Below are 17,060 nucleotides of genomic sequence, written 5' to 3' on the forward strand. Positions count from 1 at the left end.
GAAATACAAGCGCTAGCCGGTATAAAGCTGAAAAGATACCTTCCGCAGGTTTCTAACAGCGCATTGGTTCGGGTTGACTTTAAGTCTTTGCCACTGGGACAAGTTGAATCAGGCAGGTTTCCTTCTCCTAAGCTGTAAAACAATGCTCACACAGAACCCACCAACTCCTGTTCTGTGCCTGGTCTACTCTCAGCAGGTGCAATTGCAGTGCATGTAAAACTTCCTAACTAATGGATCTTACGTGTTAATCACATCTGAGATAATTTTTTCTTAGGCAAAATGACATGAATTCAGCAACGTGAATCTCTGTGTGAGAGATTGTGCCTGTGAACCACCTGTTAGAGGCACCGAGGTGGAGGTTTTAGGGTCTTATATAATTCTCTCTGAGGAAGCGTGCTTTGTAAATAAAAAGAGAAATTTTTGGACTACAGCACTGCCTTTGCAGCTATTTTCACAAGCAAACTTTCACATACAAAGAAATGAATAGTGTCTTTCAGTGAAACATGCATCTTGAATGAAGAAAAAGAGGGTTTTTTTGAGTTTGCATAGATAAAGTCTTTGTTCTGGGTTGAATAAATTTTCCTATGTATGGTGAGATTATGTTCTGAAGATGAAGTGCAGGAAACTGGCAGCATATATTCTGCAATGTCAAATTACTGGGCTACATTAAGTTTAGCAGGGCAAAATGAAGACAAAAAAATGTTAATAAATACATTTCTGATGATACTTAGAGAGATTGGAACAGAGGGGAATTTATTGGTTGCTTAGCTATTAACGTTTATTAGCAGGAAGTGAACATATAACTCTTTGAATTTTAGCATTCTCCCTTTTTTTTAATATTCACTGCTGGGGTGTCTTGGGTTGGGCAGAACACATCATTCTTCCTTTATATGCTGTATCCTGCGTTTAGTAAATTAAGGACAAAACACTTATTAATACTAAAGATATTTATTTTAGCAGAGCACGTACCTGTACGCATAATGCTCAGGGTAAGTGTTGAGTATTGATGTGCATTCTTACATGTTACTGATGTCATCAAGACAACCTACATGCATGCCAGGCATGTTCCAATCCTTTGCAGGATTAGGTCATAATCCGAAAGGAGACCTTTCAGAGACTAATGAAAGGCATCAGTAGCAGCAGTCCTTGTGCACGCAACTCTCCTTAAAAAGATGGGAGACTCTTCCATGAAATTAATTCAAAACTCTGAAAATCTCTGGAGATCAGTTATCACACAATTATTTCACTAAACTGTATTCACAGTAAAGAAACCTTACTTAATAGAGGAAAGAAGAAGCTTATGTCAAAACATTGAAATGAATTATTTCCTGCTCTATGTCTTAATCATGTTGTTGTAAAACGAAATGGTATCATGTTGTATGTCTTTTGATTATCCTGAGAGATGTTGCTCAATTCCTGTAGTGACTTTCTCTCCCTATACTTTCTATAAATTACAGAATAGATGAATCGGAAGACAGAGTTGTTCTTGGAGCTCATCAGGCATCCATTGCTGAAAAAGAACAGCAGATATTTGAGATTATGGAAATCTTTCATCATCATCAGTTTGACTGGTCTTCCAGAAAAAATGATATAATGCTCCTCAAGGTATTGTGTATTATTGTGTATTATTAAAAATACTGCTGTATTTTTATGAAAGGAATTTTGCTGATGGTAATTTTGGCCACTCTTTTATATTGAAGAGTACATTGTTTAGATAGCTTAACAGTATCACAGAAATCTACTTTTGGTTGTATTACTCTAGATGAAGTTAAGGGATCAGTGGCTCTGTGAGCAGGGATTATATTTCAAGCCTATTCTGTGCCCTAAAACTCCCTTTTTAACCCATTCACTGCAGCAATCCCTCCAAAACACAAAGCACATTCTTCAGTAATTTTTCAAAGGCAATGCTGGAGGGATGTATGCAATAAAGTCTGGCTCATATCTCTATCCCAGAGTTATACCTTGTGCTGGACTAAGTAAACATGGAGATGAAACTTACTGTTAATTTTTGGGATAACGATGTAAAGCAAAAGTGTGGATAATACAGGACACACAGACTGAGCTCTAAGAGCACAGAGTGGTCACAAAGTGGATAAGGCTCAGGACACTGCAGAATGAAGCACGGAAAGATATCCTTGCCAACATTATCACCTGATACCAAAGGGAGGCAGAGCTGTAAGAATTTGCATTTACAGGGAGGTGCCCCTGCCCATGGCAGGGGGGTTGGGACTAGATGATCTTTAAGGTCCCTTCCAACCTCAACATTCTATGATTCTATGGTTCTATGACTGGAACCTGGTTTCTAGTATTTAGAGTGCATCACCAGTTTGACATGGCAATGACACAGGGAGGAAGGTAACCATGTCCCTTTCTGTGCTAGCTGGAGCACTTAGAGGCACCTGTGGCCCAAGTACCTGATCACAGCCCACCTCTGAGAAACTCCTTCTCCCAGATATTAGTGAGCATTATACATCTGCTTCATTGTAAAGTAGACCAGTCTCATTTCACTGGCTTCTTCTGTGCACCAAGGTATTTGTGAACACAAAACCAAAATGGATCACTAGGAAGTAGTATTTCTAGAGCTGAAAATCCCAGCTCTGTTCCAGAATGGTATGGATACCATACAATCCTTTGAGTTTGACACAGAAGCAGGGATAGTACTAGTATCAGAGCTCACCTCCCATCTATACACTTCTGCAGTAATGGAGTATTAAATGGCTTGGGATAAACTTTCCATCTTTGGAACTTTCCAGCTGCACCGGCAATAATTACTGAAAAGATTTTTTATTTTTATAAATTTGTGATTTGCTGGAGTGCATTTTTTTAAAGGTATAAAGCCGGAATTGCTTAGATGAGAACCATACAGCAACCTGTGAAATGAATCACGGTGCAGTGATTGTAAGACTGAAAATATCTGTTCAGTAGCTGTGAGCCCTTATCAAGCACACTGAGGATATATGTCAGGCTTTGGCTGCGTTTTCATTTACAGGCTTAAACCAGCCTCTGCTGAAGGATGAATCTGTTAGGCAAAGGCCAACAAAACAGAGAGAGTTTGAATCATTTAGGCCCTTAAGGATCTCTCAGAGAAAAAATTGGCAGTCTGGATAGACTGGGACCCGATTTTTCCTCGGTTACGTTGCTGCTGTCATGACTAATTGCTTAGAGCTTTTGTTTTCATCTTTATTCTTGGGGACATTGATCTGCTCTTTGAGACTTTTCTGTCAGTCAAGCACCAGAATATGATTTCAACGCTGAAGTTCAGTAGTGAGTTAGGTTAGTAAACAGGACACAGATCCAACAGCCTAACTCCCATGTAGGTTTTACATTTCCTACCGTATCCGATGGGAAGCTGGGCTTGAACTCACTACTGCTGCCATAGATGGTATATTGCTGTACTTCTCCTATGGAAAGTCCTTTGTATTTTCAAAGGGGAAATTAACTTTAGGATCAGTTCCTAAACAGTGAAAAGTGATTTATAAGGAAAGTATTAGTAGAATGAGACTAAATGGCAATTGAAACTGGATTATATTCCCCTCGCTTTCTGCATATGAAAGCTTTTTTTTTTCCTTTTTAGCTGAATGATACTGCAAAGCTGAATCAATATGTGCAGTGTTTGCCTCTGCCTGACTCTTTTGAAGGTGTTGAACCTGGCACACTCTGCAAGGTGACTGGCTGGGGAAACACATCATCAGGAAAGCCACCAAAATATCTCCAGGAGGTAAATCTTAAAATTGTTGATAGAAAAAGCTGTGACAAAAAAAAAAAAAAAGAGCCAATAAGCCCAAAATTACCATCAACATGTTGTGTGCTATAGGGAAAAATATACCTCTTCCAAGCGATGCTTGCCAGGTAAGAAGCAAAGTTACAAAGGGGGGACACATATATTTAACAATGGCTCTCTTTTCACTGGGAACAAAGCAGTGCTACACATCTTATGAGGCTGATAATGAATAAAGTGATTTTAATGACACCTGTAAGAGACTTCATTGTTGTGAAAAAGAAGTGTTAAAACTTTGTTCCGTTTAAGTCGATGTACATACCAGGATTGAGAGCATGAGAATTTGAGCCTGGACTTACCTGTTGAATTCACGTACATCTCTTTAGTTATGGTGCTTTCCCTAGACACCACCTGTAGTTATGGGAGAAAAACAAGAGTTTACAGGGTCTGAATTATCTGATCCTTTTCAGAAATCAACATCTGAATAGATGTGAAGTGTGCCACAACAGAATTAACTTTTTACCCAAAAGTGCTGCTGGGACTGTTTGGATCTTGCTTTTGATAATGTTCTGTGCTGAATCCAGAAGAGAGATTTGATAAAGAAGTGAGAATCCATTTACACTAACAATAAAAAATATATTTTGAAACAGAATTATAATAGCACCCTGCTGGTCTATAACATTTCCGTCAAAGAATCCCTCAGGTTTGAAAAGCAACCTCTCTTTATACCTCACCCAATTCCCATGAATTGATGTAAGCCAACTGCTCCATTTCATAGGCTGGAAAAGGTTAGAGGTAACATTTCCAAACATGCTTGTGCACTGCAGGTGGCACTGCATGCTCCTCTGGAGAGAAATGGACGCACACTGACAGCTCCTTCTGTTTTGTCTTCCAGGGAGATTCAGGTGGGCCATTATTCTGTGATGACCAGTACCATGGGATTGTTACTTTTGGAAAAAATTGTGGAAAAAGAGTCATACCTGGAGTTTATACACGGCTGACTGAAAAATATATTGTTTGGATAAAAAAAACAATTTCCAGAGGCAAGAGCATTTTAATAAATATTGTGCTGTGCATTAGAGCTGGATGCTGCTGCTTTAGTGTGCCACCTTTGAAATGCACCTCCCAGCTTTACAGCTTTGCTGTCACCAACACAGCCTTATGAGAACAGTTCAAAATATCCACATCTGTACAGATAACACCTTTACTAATCTTTAGTAAGAAACTGCCACTTGGAAATCATAATTTGTGTTGGATTCCACTCCACTTCTTAGTGGGATGGGAAAGTATTCATTGCACCTGGGATAAGGCAACATCTGTTAATATGTACTTACACAAAAATTGGGTTTCAGACTGATAGTGAATGAGATGTCTGCTGAATGAGAAAAAATAGAACAAAAGCTTAAAATGTTCAAATATTTCTCTGTGGTGTTATTAAACCCCAAATACCTGATTTTACCATTATTGTGGATTTATCTAAAATTCAATTTCAAAGAGTTAAAATATTAAACAGAGAAACCGTTTTCCAATTAGTCTTCATTATAAAGATACAAATATAGAAATAAAAATAATGTCCTACTTCTTTCCCTAGATTTTTTTTTTTTGTTTGGTTTTGTTTGGGGTTTCTTTTGGGGACGGGGTGTGGTGGTTTGGTTATTTTTGTTTGTTTTGGTATTGTTTTGTTTTGTTTATCAAATCAACTAAATAATCTCACAGCTTGGTTCATAATCTCACTCTTTCAGTTAACAGTTCCTCAAGAAGTGTAAATACTGATTGCAGTGGGTGAAATTATAGTTCTTTAACACGGTCCTTATCTAACATCTGTGGAAACAAACAGAACTCTGTTTGTTGGACTCAACAGACTTCTAGTAACAGGAGGATCTGGCACGTTTCTGAAGAAATCTGTGGTTAGCTTGCTGTACTCCATTACCTTCCAAATATTTACTAGGTCTTTTGTAACTAGCAATTTTGAAGTGTCTGTCTGCAGGGTTTCTCTGCTTCTTTGCTTATTGCACTTATATGTACCAAATACTGTAAAATTTGGGATGCTGCAGAGGCATGAATAAATAAGTCCTGCATAACAACCTACTGGCCTTGATTATTGACCAGGAGGCATGTCACAGTTCTGAGCAGGGCAGAACAAGCCCTGTCTCATAAAGGCTATGCAGAAAAGAAGCAACTGGACACCACAAAACTGGTTTGGTCGTTGGCCATAGTGCAATAAAACCTGCTGCTGTGGTGTGTGGGGGCTTAGACCCAGTTCTAGTTCAAGGTCGTGGGAAGGAAGACCTTAGGAGATGTCAGTGGGACTTGGCTCAGTACTGGAATACAGAGAGAACTGGGAAAAACTGAGGGGAAAAAAGTGAAAGGTACAAAAAAAGTGAAAAGAATAATGTACTGTTGTTCTCACTTTACAGCTGGAGGTCTCAGAGGATGTTGCAAACACAAATTAGTCCCTTTTAACTTTGTGGGGCTAAATGACAGGAAGCTTTCCACACCATGCAGCCTAGTGGCCACCAATTGGTGTGTAACTTGGCGAAGGCAAAACTTTAACTCCCTCACTCATGTGAACAGTGGCTGTCTCTGTCACTGATAGGAAAGAGTGAGTGATAAAATCTGTAAACCATAACCTAACAGGTTCATAACAGTTCAGATGCTGGGCTTCCTGTGTGTGATCTCCTGCAATTACTTCATTCACATAACCTTTTTTCTGTTTATGGGTGATATAGCATGTGGAAGGGTGTTACTGTTAGGCCTGACTGCCCCTGCCCAGCCCCTGTGGTTCCTTCACGCACCCACCCACCCACCCATGCACCCACTTACCAGAACCCATCTCAGCCCCCAGGGCCAGCAACCCCTCCCCCAGCAACCGTTAGCAGAGCAGCAGCCTTGACTCAATTTCTGCCCACCCTGAGGCTTTATTCCCTCTCCATGTAGTAGGAGGGAAGCCTTTGCTAGCTTTGAAATACCAGTGTCTTGAGAGAGTGCCAGCCCTCCCACCTCTCCACTGCTCTGTGTGAGGAGGGGCACTTTGTGCCAGGGAGAGTGGCAGGAGTCCTGCAGTGGGGCTGTAAAGTGTCCCACAGTTTTGCATTTTGTTGGCACCTCTGAAAACACATGGTGGAAGGATAACTGGTTCTGCAGCTGGAGATGGGCAGAAGAAAGGTCCAGGAAAAGGAGGTGTCCACTGGTGTCATTCACTGCTGAAAGCACTGCTGGGCTAGTTCTCAGAACTGAGCTCAAAACAGGAAAGCCACAGAGAGTAGCTCCATGTATGTTACAGTTTTGCAATGACAGACACTAACGAAGCATGAAAAAATTAACTGGAAACACATTCTTGACCAGACTGAGAAAAGCTCATTTTCAGCAGCTTGTAGCAGAGTTTATAAAACATACTAACACAGCATTTGCAATTCCACTTTCATTCAGTGACACAAAGTTAGTCCTGTCTCTTTTAACACGACATGCCTTAACATTGAACTCTAGGTGCCTGTGAGGTGTCCCCTCACGCAGTACCTCCCAGTTCCTAAACACTGACTTTTTCTACCATCCCAGCTTTCCTGAGCTATACTTACCTTTACTGGAAATTTATGAGTGGATTAAGGGATCCTGCCTAAGGAATCCTTCTCTCCTTCTGTATGCTCCTGTTTATGCTTGTACTTTTCAGTTTCATCTCTGCAGAACTTCTCTGTCACACTTTAGCCTCTACATCTGTTTTTACTGAGGTCTTCCAGGTAAGCAGTGTTTCCTAAGGATTATTTTCTGAGACGTCTGTCTTGCTTGTTGCTTGTCACATAGTCATGACTGGTCATAGAGTGCAGCCCCCAAGGCTGACCAGGTCATGCAAAGACCTGGCAAATGGCACTGATGTGATGTATGGCACTGATGCAGAACACACAGTACTGACACACAGCCCTTGCATCTCTATGCCCAAGAGGGGACCGACAGCTCATACTCACGCATCACACTGGGGTGCAGATGCCAGTCAGTTTTAGTCCTTAGGTTCATACTGCTCTTGTGCTGGGCAGTAGTGCCTGATGTTTTGTAGTGCCTGATGTTTTGTAGTGCCTTTAGTTTTGGCTGTACATCTAATGCACTGCATGTGTAATTTTTTGTTAATTTTTTTTTAAACAAACTTCTATTTCTCAGTACAGAGGGTGTCATTATCTATTGTCAACAACTCTTGTTTCCTGAAAGTGTGGTGATATGTTTGGAGCATGGACTGCCTCCACAGCTTCTAGTCAAAGTCTTTGTTTTGTCTTCCAATGACAGAGCTGCCCACTATCTAGCAAGCTGTAAAAATAACCTTGCTTTTGGGCAACTCAATCTGGCATCAGGAAAAAACATTTAGAAAACAGAATTAAAACAAGCCATCAGATTTTCAAGATAATTTTCTTGGATACTTGCCAAAAATAAATAAACTCAGAAGACTCCTTTGGACTCTGAATAAGTCAGTTCATCATAGTCAGACAAATTAGAACAAGCCATTTTCATATGTCTGCTACAACTTTTAATTAAAAATTGCTAATTTCAAAAATATATCCTAATTTCATTAGTGACCTGGCCTAGACGGTTCAGACACTTCTACCCCAGTATGTTTATAATCCCACAGTCATCTGAACGAGCTCTTTTTGGATTGACTTATGGCATTTCATAATTAATGTGTAACAGATTACAGGTAGGTTTAATTTAATCATAATTCAATTCAAAGTGGCACAGATTTTTTCAAAGGAACCACAGAAAGATGAGCAAAAAAGACCTTATTAAAAAAAAGCCCTTATATAATAATAGAATGGGAACTTCTATACCTTAGCTACTTACAAAGGTATATGTTAGATTTAATATATAAACAACAGAATTTCACAGACTTCATTCTTATGAATTATTAATACCTTTTTTTGTAAAAAGCCAGAAACTTTGCCCTATTAACACCCTTAAAACACCTTTATTTCAAAAAAACCCCAAGCCTTTCTGCAGCCACATAGAAAATTAAGATAAAGATAATTAGAACAGTAGCAATATCAGTAAATGAAAAAATTAAATATTACTTTAATCAATCTTAATCACTCCTGTACTAAAACATAATGGTCATGAGTATTTCATTAACTATTAATTAGCAAGTCCAGAGAAGAGCCATGAAGGTGATTAGAGGGATGAAGCACTTCTCCTGTGAAGAAACACTGAGAGAATTTGGATTATTCATCCTGGAGAAGAGAAGGCTTTGGGGTCACCTAACTGCTGCCTTCCAGCACCCGAAGGAAGCCTACAAGAAAGATGGGGAGGGACTTGTTGCAAGAGCATGTAGTGACAGGACAAGGGGGAATGGCTTCAAACTGAGAGAGAGTAGGTTTAGATGAGATGTTGGGAAGAAATTCTTTACTCAGAGGATAGTGAGACACTGGAACAGGCTGCCCAGAAGTTGTGGCTACCCTGTCCCTGGAATCATTCAAGGCCAGGCTGGGTGGGGCTTTGAGCAACATGATCTAGTGGAATGTGTCCCTGTCCATGGCAGGGGGGTTGTAACAGATGATATTTCAAGTCCCTACCAACCCAAAAGATTCTATGATTTTATGATTTCCATTTAAATGGAAAAATGGTACATGGTTGTTGGTTTAGGTTATCTTGAAACAATGTAGAGGATGTTTCCTATCAGGATGCACTGGTCAGTCTGTCTCAAGCTCTTACAACCAAAACTGTAAAAGACATTCTTTCAGCCCAGAAAGAATACCAGAAAACTGATACCAGAAAAAAGCAGATGCATGAAAATAGGGTGGACTTTGGACTACTATGTGTGTGAAACCTGTGACATATTCAAATGTCAATGGACCACATTGACAGTGATGTAGCTTTCACTGGTTAAAATCTTGGGCGTGCACATCCCTTGCCAAAAGCCACAGTCCGGTCTGGTTACTGGTCTTAGGAGAGTTCAAGTAACAAATATTTGCACTGAACTCACAATTATTCTCAGAACTGGTGCTTTTGGCCATGCTGATGGAAGACTGTGGAGAAACTTGCACTGCTCCCTGTCACTTGTGGTTGTGAGAGGCCCTGCCTTTCAAGGTGGTTCAGCCAGACCTTGTCAACAAATTCCTCCTATGTACAACCCACATCATAATGAAAAGAAAAATGGGGAGGCAGCAATTATACCTCCAGCACTGAAGATATACCTCTGCACTCACAGAGACAGAAGATAAACTTGCTAGTATTAATGTGTTCATTTTCTGTCTGCAATATTCCCAAGGGCTGGGCTCTAACCTAGTTTCCTTGGTGTGGCTCTATAACAAAATATAGGTGGGTGAGAATATGAGAGTGCTGAAAAGGGTGATACAGGGGGCTGTGGTGCTCATGATTCCAGGTACATCAACTTCCGACGTTACCACATGCACAGCGGGGTGGAGTGGTATTTTTGCTTCTCCAGGAGTAGAAATGAGTGGTTGCAGTTAACTTGCCCTGTGAAATGAGACTCTGCTGCAGCAACAATCAGACAGACAGTGCCACAGTGAGATTTAACAGGGACTGCACATCAGAGCCCTGAATTATTAAAAAACACCTTACTTTCTAACAGACTATTCTGTCTTACGAACAATGGTGTTGTATCGAGTGGTCTTGGCCTCAATGAGTAGAAATATTGAGAGTACCTGCATGAGGTGAGAGCACTGCTGGTGGTAAGAAAATACAAAAGCTAGACTCAGTTCTAAAGTGATATTTAAATTGTTTTTCTTCCAGGCCTTTTTCCCTCGCCTTGTTTTTCCTGCACCCAGTTACTGAAGTCAGGGTCACAGTAATGGTTACCCATTTTGACACTCATATTTGGGACAGCAATTTCCAGAAGGGTTTGTTATTCCACCAGCAGTGCTGGGTTGGGTTTTCCCTCCTCATGGTGCTCGATTGCAGCTTAGCCATCCTGGGAAGCATCTGCCCAGACAAACAACTCTGGTCACTTTGAGAGGGTTTCCATCTGCGCTGTCAGTGGTTTCCAAGTCCTGTTTCAGGCACTTATCTTAGGCAAAAGACAAACAAAAAAACCCTTTCCCTCTATGCTGGTTGTAGAAAATGGACTTTTTATTTTTACATCCAATGCTTTATAACTGAAAAAACCAAACATTTCTTGTTTTATAAAACAGAAAGAGCCACTATAGCCAGCACTGAAGGTACTTTGCCCAGTTCTGGCCCAAGTGGCCTCATGGGATCCACATGAGGGAACATCTTGTACACCACAGCTTTGGAGGATGTTTCCTATTGTCAACAGCTATCTACAGATGACCTTCCTCTGTGCTCCCTTTGCAGCTTCTTTACAGTCAGGGTGAGACCCAGCACCCAGCCAGCGTTCATAGTCGAAAACCTTACAGGCCAGCCCCTGGCACAGAGAAGAGGATCCATAATACAGTGCAGGGCACAATTAGGACACAGGATTGAGTAGCAGCTATCTGGTTTTAAATAAATCATCTAAGAACGTGCATCTGATCGTGAACTATTTCAGGAATTTTTCTTGCTTGAAAAGCTTATTCTATCATGGTCAGGAAACATCTACAATAACATATGTTCAGTCTATGACAATTCAGAAGATAAACTAAAAGAGAAGAATAATACGCCATTATGGATAAATCACATATTCAGTCTATCAGATTCACAACTTGGAAAAATAGCTCCAGCTTTGTATATTTCACTCATACTTTTTTTCCCCAGGTGGTTTTCTTAAAGAATAAATCTTCTGGGCATTTAAATGAATGACTGAAAATTATCATCAAGTTTTGATCAAATAACTAAGGTTGATCAATGAAAAAAATAAGAAAACCAAGACTACTTGTGTATTATATTTTATTCTGTCATATATGCTGAGTATATATAAGTGCATATAAATTATCACATTTCTGAGTAAAATCACAAGGTTGTGTTCTGCACTTGTAATATTGCTTACTTATGACACCTCTTTTAGCAGTATATTAAGAAAGCTGAAAATAATGAAATACAAGCTAAAATAGATTTGGAAGTGATTAGGCTCTTTGTAGGTTTATAGCTTATAATTTTAAGCTTTCTAGCAGTTTTGTTTCTTAGTGAGACCAAATTTGTGACAGACGATTCGCAGCTGTTACGCCTCATTGCTTTCTAATTAGAGCTTGTTTGCAAACATTACTTTCCATATTTTGAGTAAAAAAACCACAGTAGAGATCATAAAACATTGAAAGTATCATGTGAAATCCTGGCCCTGCTGAAATGAGAGACACAGCACTTGATTCATTGGGATCAGCATTCACCCACAATATGTGTGCCCCAGAGAAAGAAAAAAAGATATTTGAAAACACGACCATATGATTCATGGAGCAAAGGACAAAGGATTTAGGGAGCATGTGTGTGAAAATCCTCTTGCCACACTGGGGAAACAAATGGTTCTGTGTTAAGTCCCTCCAGCTGCACTGTTCTTGGAGACCCTGACTGTTGTCTCTTTTCATGGAAGCCATGATACTGATTCAATTTTTGTCCAAACCTGTTCATGGAAGTAGATATCAATTTCATATAGCACGGACATGCCTGAGGACCGGCCACCAAAAGTCTCCTTTGCTCCAGTTAATCCAAACTCTCAGAGGCTTCAGCTGGGATAGACAAGATGGATGGAGTGTGAGGACTGTGAACAAGAGAAAGCAATAAAGATGGAATGAAGGGATATAGCCTATTGCACTCCTATTTTTAGGGTGCTTTTTGTGTGTGGCATAAGTAAACTTGCATATAGATCAGAGAGAGAACACAGTATAATAAAGGAGAAAAGCAGTATGATGAGGACTAAGGCTGAGCCAGAGAGACTGTGTGGCAGAGAGAAGTACGAATAAAACAGCCACTCATCCCAAGGAAAGCAAGTATGTGCAACACTGGAAAAATGTGAAAAATAGTTCCCATTGGTGTCCTGACTCCTTTCAGGCATTGTCTGTCTCTTCCCTGAAGTTGAATTACTTAGGAAATCAGAAGTCCTCTTCTGGTCTTTCTGGGATCACCTAATAATTCTGGAAAACCTTTATACTTCAAAGATGAATACTTACGAAAGGGAGAGATTTCTTCTTAATGAAAAATGATGATCAAGGTAAGTTTGATAAGCTTGCTTATCTAAGTTAATTAATTCAAATGGACATTTCTCTGCCAGTGGAAGTCATCCTGGCTATATGGCAAAGAACACATGGAAGTATTAGCTCATGAGGACGCCTAACCCTAACTTAAACAACCCAAGATTTCACACATATGACTACAGATTTGCTTGTTAGCAACACATGGAGCACAAGAAGATAACAAGCTTTTAATAGGTTTGTCATTCATTACAGGAAATAGCTACTTAGTCAAGTCTAAACTATATATAAGGCATCGCTAAAATATTTGCAGAAGTGTTGTAAGACAATAGCACTACTTAATTGCAACAAAAGGCAGGTTTTAGTACAGAAAAGTAGAAATCACATTAATACTTAAGATATGGTTCTATTTCCTTTCGGGTCTATAGATTATCAACTTTTTTATCTTAAAAAGCAGAGATCAAGATCAACTTGAGTTGCAAGCAAAAGGATACTCCCCACCAATCCTAAAATACCTGATTCTAATATCTCTACCTAGGAATTGAAAATCAAACTGTGCACTTTGAGATTCTGCACAGGTACCAAGAACAAACATTACTTCAATGGGAATTTGGCTTAGTTATCAGGGACTGGTAGAGTCGGAGTACAATTACCATTTGGATTCCAAAGAGAAAGGAAAAAATCCATATGGTATTTGTAATTTTATTGACTGTTGAGTTACTGTTCATGTCCTGAAAAAACTGATGAAAACGCTTTTTCAAGTCTACTGTATTTTATTCTAGTTCTGCAGAGAACTACTGAGAGCAGAAGCTTCCTGATGATAGAGAAATGAGTGTGTGTTCCTACATCAATTTACTATGTCAAACAGTGAGGGAGTAAATAGTCACATTATCTCAGTATTAAAACTGTTTACCATATGGACACCTGACCACCTAAGCAGAACATGCAAAGAACCATCATTCATATCTTATTTTTTTATTGATAAAGAAACAGAATATTTGACGATCAGTCCTTAAAAGGTGTTTTTCTATACAAAAAGGCTTTATTTCTCCCTAGGTGCACATATGACTTACCTGGGGTGATTTAGATTCCTAGAAGCAAGAAGTGTCACAAGAGAAACAGCTCCTGACAAAACTATTGGTAAGATGGGTGTGTGTGAAGGCAGAATTTTGGGTTGCGAGTAATCAGTCATTGTATTCAGACAAACAAATATTCTGAAGTATAGAAAAGGTATGTGACTTTCTTGTACTGTTCAGAAATTCCCTAGATCTTGGAGGTCTTGGGCACTGAACATCTTTCCTCCTCTGGAAATGTAGATGACTAGAAAGTATTAAAAAAGTTTTCAGCATAACAGAGTCACAACATATTTTTTTATCATGTTTTTCCATTTAAATCAACTACCTATATATTGTGAGTGACAAACTCAGACTTGCCCACCATGGAAAAAATCGACCCTTGCTGCCATGTAGTAGAACTTCTACACCACTCTGTGATTTTTTTGCCTCTTGAACACCTTTTCCAAGCACAGAAGAACTATTTTACTTGATTCATGACTGAATTGATAGAAAGTCAGTAATTTCTGTTATGCAGATTATTATGGTGATTGTAAAATCACTGGGAATACCTGTTCTGTGAAGAGGTGACATAGGGCAGAGGTCCTGCAATCAGCCAGCCATGACCGGAGCCCATGGAGGAACAGGACAGTGCCACATGGGCTCTGTAAGTAGCACAGACAGGGCCCAGCTCCATTTCAATGGCAAACTCAGAGAAGGAATCATGTGCAGTAGGTTTGGCTAGCAGCTGCCAGGCTGGATATGCCATGTATTTGCACACGGACATATGGGCAAGTATATTTTTGCTGTACTCCAAAGAAGCTGTGGCTCTTATTCCTGAGGCTCTCTACAGGTAACCTCCATATCCAGTCATTTCTATAGTAGCTCCTGCAGTTTGTGCCTACCCAGCTCTCTGCAGAGCACCTGGTCTGCCTGGAGAAAGCATGTAAACATTTCTTGTCTTCAGCAAGTAGGAAATGTCCCAAAGCATCTATTTTTACCAGAGTGAAGTTGAGTTGCTGTGTTACAGCTGAAACAAAGAGTAATTAACAATTCATTGAAAAGATACAAGAAAAGAAATCATACAAAGGGGAGTCCTTGCCGCTATCTCACTTTCCTGATTCTTATCTCTTACTTCCTATTTCTGGCTTTTCATTTTGGACTTTGCAGCTCAGCTTCCTTTCGGTGTTTCCCTTTGAATTTTTGCTTCTCATATAGCATTGTGCCTACGGCTTTTTGTAAAAGAAGCCTGGGAAAAGGTTGGATTGTTCAGGAATGTGTGGTAGCATATTTTTAGTTTAGGGACTGTCTTTAGGAAGTGAACAACAAGGGTCATGCATTAAACATTTACCTGTGTTTAAAGAGATATTAGTGCTTCCTGCTTATCCCGACTTCATGCGTTCAAAAGACTGGATAGCAACAGTGGCCAGAACGCTTAAGTTCAGAAGAGTGGAGGTGAATGTTTCTCTGTCTAAAGAGTAAAATGAACAAAGCCTATTAACCTAGTCAATAGACTGTGCCCATGTATCGGCACAAAAAAATCATGTAACATGATGTTTGCCATTTCATGGGTATTTTTAACAGGTGGGGTCAGACTTTTCAGAGGGCATAAATACAAGACCATCAACAAGACCATCCCACAGGCTGCTTTTGCTTGAGAAATAGTTTATTTACAAAAGAGCTAGAAAAATGGTTCTCAGAAGTATTCAGCTGGAACACAGCTCACTGCTATTAGATTGTTTGGTTCCTGTAAAGCATGGAACCCAAGGGTTGAAACCTTTTCTGCTTCTAGAAGGAGTGCCAAACATTATACATGGTGATGTAATTATGATGTAAGCTGGCACAAAGACAATTTATGCTGTAAATTTGGAAAAAAAAATAGCTCTGATCTGATCTAGAAGGTCTTACCACCTTTGAAATATATTTATACAACAAGTTAAAAAATGGTGGCAAATTCTCTGCTGTTGATATCTGAGGAAGCTTCATTCATTCCCATTGCATCAATTTTCATGGAAGACCTTAGCTCACGGTTTTACAGATTAAGCTTTTCACTGGAAAGGAAAGCTTAATGGATTCAACAGGTAAAACAACAGAGAAATATTAAAACCAAAGAGAGTGACATTGGATTTATTTCACTATTTAATCAGTGGACAGTGTGGAAGATCATAGTATCCTTATTGTCTCCATGATACTCATGCGCAAGCCAGACGTCTATCTGTTCATATTGTTTTCTTCCATTACACGTATTTTTTAATCCATTGTAATAATTTACTTTGGCTTCTAGCTCCAAGCATAAGATACAGTTTCCATTTTATTCCAAATAATATTGGCTAGTTGCTAGGGGAGTGTGCTGATTCCTTTTACAATTTCTTTCCCTCACCACATCTGTGTGTAATTTTTTTATTTATCATCTCTCTAGGACATTTTTCCTGTGAGAAACCCAAATGTAAAATGTAGCCCTTTTGGATCTTGCTTGGTGTTCTAGACAAGGAGCATTTCCTATAAATATTTACAGAGTAGGATTTTATCAGCTGGTGGTTACTACCAGGCATAAATGTCTAAGTACATGTGTGGATGGGTCTGCACATCTGCACATCATCTGTTATCTCCTCTGAGCAAGCAAGCAGGCATGAGTTTGAAGTGCAGGTGTGAATTAACTTAAGGGTGAGCTGAGGGACTGCCCAGTGGGATTTACATTGGCTCCTCAGTCCCACAGGTTACAGCCTGACCTATTAATAGAAATCAACGTCAACTTTAGTTGTTGCTATGCCAGCAGACATGGGCAGTGGTTCACATTATTCTGCTGACCTGAGAACTGTGGAAGAAATACTGGACTGCTGGTTTTTTTAAAACAGGCTTTTGTCATGTTTTAGTTGTGATGGAGTCAGTGGTAGGACATAAATTTCTGATTGATCTGCTCATTATAACCTTAAACTTGTGTTCCTCCTCTGGTTTTAGCTGTAATTCTCATTTCCATCTTTGAAGTACTCCTTTCACTTCTTAGGGGATAGTTGCTTTGTATTTTGAAGATGAAGCTGTCTACAACTGCTATTTGCTGCCAGCTCATACCTACCAGTAATATTTCCTTGGTTTGTATGTGACCTCAACCTAACATTTTAATTTTTTATATTTTAAATTCATTAATTGGTCCAAGAATGTATGTAAAACCATGCACAAGCTTGTGCATGTAAACATCTGCCAACAACTGTGATTAGAAGAACTATGTTCCAAGTAATT

General features: G+C 39.5%; 1 protein-coding gene across 1 annotated transcript in view; it reads left to right on the forward strand.

The window, feature by feature from the left end:
* LOC121664791 (trypsin I-P1-like) overlaps window positions 1-5,296 on the forward strand; it is a 14,395-nt gene extending 9,099 nt beyond the window's left edge. The window contains exons 2-4 of the mRNA XM_042028353.1: window positions 1,458-1,605; window positions 3,575-3,718; window positions 4,614-5,296. Of these exons, the coding sequence (XP_041884287.1) occupies window positions 1,540-1,605; window positions 3,575-3,718; window positions 4,614-4,883 (480 nt within the window). The 5' untranslated portion in view covers window positions 1,458-1,539 and the 3' untranslated portion in view covers window positions 4,884-5,296. The remainder of the gene's footprint in view (window positions 1-1,457; window positions 1,606-3,574; window positions 3,719-4,613) is intronic.
* Window positions 5,297-17,060: the final 11,764 nt, after the last annotated feature.

Source organism: Corvus kubaryi, unplaced genomic scaffold (assembly GCF_017639235.1).
Source record: "Corvus kubaryi isolate FWS band 111438036 unplaced genomic scaffold, C.kubaryi_AGA036_p1.0 37308, whole genome shotgun sequence".
Classification (NCBI taxonomy): Eukaryota; Metazoa; Chordata; class Aves; order Passeriformes; family Corvidae; genus Corvus; species Corvus kubaryi.